General features: G+C 46.0%; 1 protein-coding gene across 1 annotated transcript; it reads right to left on the bottom strand.

The window, feature by feature from the left end:
* Positions 1-1,663: 1,663 nt before the first annotated feature.
* Positions 1,664-2,688, bottom strand: LOC142243003 (vomeronasal type-2 receptor 26-like). Its single transcript, XM_075333127.1, has 2 exons — positions 2,682-2,688; positions 1,664-2,577 (listed from the first exon to the last, which is right to left on the bottom strand). Exons 1-2 carry the CDS (start codon positions 2,686-2,688, stop codon positions 1,664-1,666), a joined length of 921 nt encoding a protein of 306 aa, XP_075189242.1.
* Between the last annotated feature and the right edge of the window lie 4,980 nt (positions 2,689-7,668).

The following is a 7,668-nucleotide window of genomic DNA, read 5'->3' as shown; positions in this document are numbered from 1 at the left end:
TACAGTAATTGTACATCCCAGTTTTGGTGCACCACAGATGTTCAGGAGCCGCCTGTGTTTTACAGTTTATCCGTGGTGTCTGCAGAGCCGAGGCAGCTTCACAACACGTTGAAATGATGGACCCGATTTTTGAATGGCGCACGGCATCGTTATTGACTGGCAGCGCAGAATAACCACCAATCGTCCTTCTCCTTCTTACCGGCTCTTTGATCCTGAGGATCTGCAGCTGCAGTCATTTATAGGCCTTATTTCCACCGAGATGAGCACATACGATTGTGCTGCCCTCGAGCCAGCAGCCGTACTGCTCGGATCTGGATCTGCGGCATGGCTCGAGGGACTCTACCGGACCCGGGGATCACGCGGACACATTGAATAAAAAGGGGACGTATTTGTACGGGGATTGTTAAGAAACTGTCTGTGACGTCACCCACGGTGTATGGTGAAGTGTAGCACCACCGCTGCTGCTGTGGGGCCACCAGGGGTGATGGGCCGGCAGCTAGAGTTTAATCGCTCTGTGTGTAGGGATGAATGCCCCGGGACCCAATGTCTCTGTGCAGGGTGTGATAGCGGCAGGGACCGACGCACCCGGTCAGGCCGGGGAAGTTACTCACAATTGAATAAATCTCACGAGTCCTTTGGTAAACCAAGGTGATGGTGGCTGGTTGCCGCAGACAGGTGTATCTGGTCCCACAACCGGGCTAGTGGTCACTACTCCTTTCCTCTGCACTTTGTGTTTTTGCTGGTTCAGACTTCCCGGTGTGTAACGCAGGAGTCCGCTCCCAGTCTTTTGGTTGGAAGCCGTGCCCGTCAGACGCTGACCCGTGGGATCTCCTGGGCCCTGGCTGATGCCCTATCCCTCTATGTGGGTGGTTGTCTACTTTTCGAGACTTAGGTTGGGACAGGACCTGGAATCCTGCCCTCAATCGGTTAATTAGCTAGGAGGTCGGTGCCAGTTCTGGCTTCAGGGTCCGAGTATCCCCTTTGTTTGCACGGTTTCCGGATCGGTTCTCTATTGTCGGTACTGGCAGGCTACAACCCTGCCACGGTCAATCTCGGATCTGCCGAGCCGTCTTCCCATCTCCTGCTGGCGGTGACTACTATCTGCCACCCAGCCAATGTGTCAGGGCCCCGACCCTGACACCTGTCAGCTTCACCTCTACTTCACTTAAACTCTGAACTTATCTGACTGTTTTCCCGCCCCAGGCTGTCTAGACCCTTAGGTGGGCGTTCCCTTCTGACTGGTCCCACCCACTGGTGTGTCTGTCTTTCCCTAAGGGGCTGACTAGGATTTTGTTAGCTGGTTTAACCCTGTGTGGGAGCGGTGTTATGCGGGGGCCTAAACTGTGTGACTCCTGATTTTGCCAGGGCATCGCATGATAATTTCTTTTTCCTCAGATAAAACCCATTGCACAGTTTCTCCCTCTCTGCGTAGATCTGGAGCCTGGAATAATGTCCTTACAAGAAGCAGCTTTTTGCATTTATTCATATTGATTCCTTTATAAATATGTGATATTCTAATAATTGCACTGATAATCAGAGATATTACATGTATTTGTTACATTTTTATATGTTTCCTTCATACACGAGCCGATAGAGAAGCTCTACTGTAATATGGCTTCCTCTAATGCACAGAATCAGTCACTATCACCACAGGGCTAATATCTCACAGTCTTTCATCACTTTTCCGGAGCAGATCAGTTTTTCTATTCCTTTCAGATCTAAATAAAATGATAAAACATTTTGGGAAAAACACACAACCCAGGAGCCCAGCACTGGAAGCCATGACCGCAAATATCTCCACAGCCACCATGGACTTCCCTCTGGTGCTCAGATAAGCCGGGATCATGGCGATCCAGACACTGATGAACACCAGCATGCTGAAGGTGATGTACTTGGCCTCATTAAAACTGTCCGGTAATGTCCTCACCATGAAAGCCAGAACAAAGCTGACAGCCGCCAGGAGCCCCAGATAACCCAACATGGAAGAGAACCAGAGATCTGAGCCTTCATTACACTGAATGATGATCGTCCCAGGATAAGACTCAGTGTCCAGGTCCTGGAATGGGGGAGAAACAGACAACCAGATAGCACAGATCACAACCTGAAGGGAAGAACACAACAACACTATGGTATAGGGCAGTTTCACACTCAGCCATCTTCTCCAGGGGCTTCCGGGCTTGGTGGACTTAAAAGCCACACAAACCATGATGGTCTTGGCGAGAAGTGAAGAGATGGCGACTGAGAAGAAAATCCCAAAACTTGTCTCACGTAATCTACAAGTTACATCAGTGGGACGACCAAGAAACAAGAAGCCTGAGAGGAAGCTGAGGAAGATGGAGACCAGGAGAAGATAACTCAGGTTCCGGTTATTAGCTCTAACAATAGGAGTGTCCCAGTAGGAAATAAATATTCCAAATATGAAGCCGGTCACAAGAGATCCGAAAAGTGAAACACCAGAAAATACAGAAGCAATGGGGTCCTTCTGGTAAGAGATGAATTCAATCACTTTGGGCAGACACCGGTCACTCTTCTCATTTGGCCATTCATCACTTTGGCATTTAATGCATTTGTCAGCGTCTGTAAGGAAATTTCATAAAATATTACATATAGATATTTTTTACTATTATATCTATTATTCATCTATTATCAATCTGTTCTCTGCATCATTATCCACTGGTTACTGATCATTATTCTATAGAGATACCGTATTTTTTGTTTGATAAGAAACACCCCAAATTCAGAGCAAGGTATAGGAAAAGGTATAAAAAAAAAAAATGGTGTCAGTCTTGCAATCCGGTGGTGTCTTACTGGAGGGGGCAGTAGTCGTGGTGGAGGAGGCTGTTCTGGGGCTTCGGCAGAGGCTGGTGCTGTGGAGGAGGCTGTGCTGGGGCTGCGGCGGAGGCTGGTGCTGTGGTGGAGACTGGGGCTCAGGCTGCAGTGGAGGCTGGTGCTCCCGTGGTGAGGCTAGGGCTGCAGTGGCTGCTGCTGCGGCGGCTGTTGATGGTGAGGACTTCCAAGAAATTTTTGGGAGGAAAAGTGCATGTTATAAACCGAAAAATCCGGTAGCTAGTAGAATTTGTAACAAATTAGCATCTGGCAGCTTGTGTGGTTGGTGAACGGCTCTTAATTAGGCCAGACGTATTGTTCCTTTGTTCGGTAAATCAGGACAAGTTTACCATTTTTTCATGTCAGACTGGCTGGAGCCTTTTTTATCTGTTAACCCCTTAACGATAAAGTCAATTTTGTACTTAAAGCCAAGGTTAAATTTAGAAATCTGACCAGTTACTTTGACAGGTTATAACTCTGGAGCTTCAACGGATTCCGGTGATACTGAGACACTTTTTTGTGACATATTGTACTTCATGATAGTGGTAAGTTTACAACGCGATATTTTGTATTATTTGTGAAAAAAATGCATTGAAATACTATGTCCCAAGAATGACAAAAGTATTTTAGGAGTGATACCTTTATAGGCTAACCAGAAATTGTATATTAGCCGCTTTCAGAGCATCAAGGCTCCTTCTTCAGGCAATTACAAACTTACAGATTTGTAATTTGCCTGAAGAAGGAGCCTGTGTGCTCTGAAAGCGGCTAATATAAGTTTTCTGGTTAGCCTATAAAGGTATCACTCCTAAAATACTTTTGTCATTCTTGGGACATAGTATTTCAGTTAATTTTTCTGGCTAACACGGTACCACAATATTACCCTGTATTGCACATTGAAAAAAATCTGAAATTTGATGAAAATGTTAAAACGTTTGCAATTTTAAACTAATTTTTATGCCCTTAAACCAGAGAGTTCTGTCACACAAAATACTAAAGTACATTTTCACATCTTACTTTACATCAGCACAATTTTTGAAACAAACTCTTTTGGGTCAGGAAGTTAAAAGGGTTCAAAGTTCATCAGCAATTTCTCTTTTTTTTCAATAAAATTTACAAAACGTGTTTTTTTTTTAAGGGACCACCTCACATTTGAAGTGACTTTTAAAGGCCTAAGTGACAGAAAATACCCAAAAGGGACCCCATTCTAAAAACGGCACCCCTCAAAGTACTTAAAGGGAAGGTGTCACATTTTTTATTTTTGTAGTAATAATAGTGATTTTGAAAACAAGTATTTATAATACAAAATTAATTTCACTGTTTGTTAAGTTTTTATTTAATTCTAGTTTTTCTGAAGCACTGGGGGCTGCCATTTTGGATTTGCTGTGAGTAATAATAGTTACTCACCTCCTTTATGGCAGCCACTGTGCAAAGACTCTGATAGTCAGGCTGCGACCCTATACCCCTATACTTAATACAGGACAGCTCCTTGCTGTGAGCTGGACGCGCCCACTGGGCTGTCCACATCAAAGCAGAGGGAGGAGATTGGCCCCTCCCCCACCACTGCTGCTACTGTTTTCAATGACACCTCCCCGCTCCGCTGCTACCATCTCCAATGACACCCCTCCGCTCTCCCCCACGCACCGCCGCCGCTACCCTCCCCCTCCGCTGGTGTTGTATATAAGGGTGTAATGATGTAGTTTATTACAGGTGTAGTATATAGTGGGATAGTATATAGTGGTGTAGTATATGGGGGTGTAATGGTATAGTATATAGGGGTGTAGTGATGTAGTTTATTACAGGTGTATATGGGGGTTGTAGTGATGTAGTATATTACAGGTGTAGTATATGGAGCATTGTGATCGGACGTGCATGCAGAGCATTACAGGCGTGCATGCAGAGCATTGCGTGCAGGCGTGCATGCAGGGTCTGCATACATGTAGAGAAGGGCGTGTGTGCAGGAAGAGCAGGGCGTGCATGCAGAGCAGGGTATGCGTGCATGTAGAACATTGCGGGCGTGCGTGTGGCAAGGCATGGTGGGTGTGTGTGGCAGAGCATTGCATGCATGTATGTGGCAGAGCATTGCATGAAGAGCATTGCATGCGTGTATGCAGAGCATTGCGTGCAGGCGTGCAAGCATTCAGAGCATTGCGTGTGGGCGTGCATGCAGAGCATTGGGTGCGTGCGTGCAGAGCATTGTCTGCGGGTGTGCATGCATGAAGAACATTGTGTGTGTGCGTGCGTGTGGCAGAGCATTGCGGGTGTGCGTGTGGCAGAACAATGCGGGTGGGCGTGCATGTGGCAGAACATTGCTGGACTGGGGTGTGCAGAGCGCTATGTGGGTAGCACTATGCAGCTGTCCTTGGTGACACTTTAGACATATGTAATCACCAGCAAAATGGCTCCCCACTGTGATTCTAAATTTCATCTTCCCTTATCCTTTTGGAAACACCCAGATTGGGAGGAGGAGCTGTGACATTCCACACAGGAGAGCAGACTCCACCCACTTTTACTGCAGCTTTAATGTGAGCTAGTTATACAGTAGTTCTAAAGTAAGATTTCAGCAGCTGCACCCCTAGTGTTTAAGTGTGGAAAATATCAAACTTCTTAATTTTATATTTTGCTCAATTAAAAACAGATAATATTTAAACAAAACATTAAAACATTAATACTTTACATTTTTTCAGTTTATTTCTTATTTTTTTTTGGATGACACCTTCCCTTTAAAACCCATCCAAGAAGTCTGTTAACCCTTTAAATGCTTCACAGGAGCTAAAGCGATGTGGAATTAAAAAGAACAAAAATTACCATTTTACCTAGAAATGTTGCTCTAGCCACGATTTTTTCATTTTTAGAAGAAATAACAAAACAAAATAGACCCCAAAATTTGTTAACCAGTTTCTTCTGAGCGCGCTGATACCCCAGATGTGGTCAAAAACCTCTCTTTGGACAAATGAGAGGGCCCGGAACAGAAGCAGTAATATCTGAATTTTGGAAAGCAAATGTAGCTGAATAAGGCACCATGTTGCATTTGCAAGGCCCCCAAGATAATTAAACAGCAGAACCCCCCACAAGTGACCCCATTTTGGAAACTAGACCCCTCAAGGATTTTATGCAGGGGTATAGTGAGCATTTTTACACCACAAGTACTTTACAGAATTTGATACCATTTTCATACTGAAAATTTTAATTTGTTTTTCAAAAAACTGTTGCTTTAGCACAAAATTTCTCATTTTTTCAAAAGGTAACTGTGAAGATGTAATTTACCCTCTCACTGTATATGCTGTGATACTATGTCATGATATGCATATTTCCCTGGTTGTATTAGTTGTAATTCATGTATTTCCTTGGGGGAGCTACTGATCTCAATGTGTCTCTCTCATACAATTGTAGTCTTGGCATCTAATGTGATTATGTAAATAGCCTGTCCTCTTCTTTCCAGAGTTGTGTATCTAATCTGTAATTGCATTGGCCAGTGAAGGAATAGTCATTGTTCTGCACAGCAGGGGACCCCTTCATCTACTGTGGCTGGCAGACATATCGGAGCCCTGTGATGGACCAAACCATTGATGATAGGATGTGTGACCCCCACCCCCTGAACATGGTGGGCTGGTCAAGGAGCACAGACAATGCATTTTCCCTTTTTGTAACTTCAGAGTGAGCTGAAACTTGAAGGGAGCAGGAGCTCCAGCCTGTGTGGCTGTGGACACGGACGGAGCTAGGCCTGTGTGGCGGCCCGTGGGATTGTGTGGAACTCTTTGGACTACTGTAAGGACGATTGCTTTGTAATCCGGTCCGAGGATTGTCGGGAAGGGCCCCCGAATCTGTTTTACGTGGACTTATCGTGTGCTGTTCCAGTGTTCTTGTGAATAAACCTGTTGGATCGTTCCTCGGCCTGTTGTCTCTCCTTGCTCTGCTGTACACCCCGTCACAAACTGGTTGGCAGCGCTGGGATCAGAGCAGAAGGAATGGAGGACAATGGCTCAACATCAGGAACCAGCACTGCAGAGTACAAGACCTGGACTTTGGGGAGCCTGCAATCAAAGGCCCGTGAAGTAGGAGTTCGTTTCAAAGGACTCTCCAAGGAGCAGCTGATTGAGGCGCTAGAAGGAGTCTGTTCGCAAAATGACGTGGAGGAAGGATCCTCACAGCAAACGGAAGAAAGACGGCAGCCGGAGGTGAATACCCAAAAAAGTCAATGGGTTGTGTGGTACAAGGAAAAGATGGCACTGCTTGGAGATGAGGCCACCATAGAAGATAAGAGGGAGGCCATGCGTGGAGCTGAAGAGAAGGAGCGCAGGATGGAGGAGATGGCATTGCTGGATAAGCAGCTCGCTGTGGAAGCCGCGAGAGGTTCCAGACAGACTGTAACCCCAGCACCCATCATGAGGGAACTTCCCAGAGTGTCCCGCAAAGACTTCAAGCAGTTTAATGAGGCTGCTGGCGACATTGAGGGCTTCTTCCAGGACTTTGAGCATCAGTGTCGATTAATGGAAGTCCCGGACAGGGAGCGTGTCCGGCATCTGGTTGGGCTCCTAGAGGGGGGAGCTGCTGAAGCCTATAGAGCTATGGACCCTCGGTGGAACTGTGAGTATGCGGATATTAAACAGACTATTCTAAAACATTATGCTGTGACCCCAGACACTTACAGGACTCAGTTCCGTGCTTTAGCCTGTGATGGGGAAGTGTCTTTTAAGATATATGCTCATAGACTCAAACAAATATGTAATCGCTGGCTGGAGGCAGAGGAGGCCTTATCTTGGGAGACCTTCCTGCAGGTCATCCTAAAAGAACAATTCTTTGCCCAGTGCCCCGCTGAGATCCGGGAATGGGTGCGTGAGAGAA

This window comes from Anomaloglossus baeobatrachus, chromosome 1, assembly GCF_048569485.1.
Source record: "Anomaloglossus baeobatrachus isolate aAnoBae1 chromosome 1, aAnoBae1.hap1, whole genome shotgun sequence".
NCBI lineage: Eukaryota > Metazoa > Chordata > Amphibia > Anura > Aromobatidae > Anomaloglossus > Anomaloglossus baeobatrachus.
Note: the sequence above shows the minus strand (reverse complement) of the source record. Positions and strands in the feature narration are given on the sequence as shown.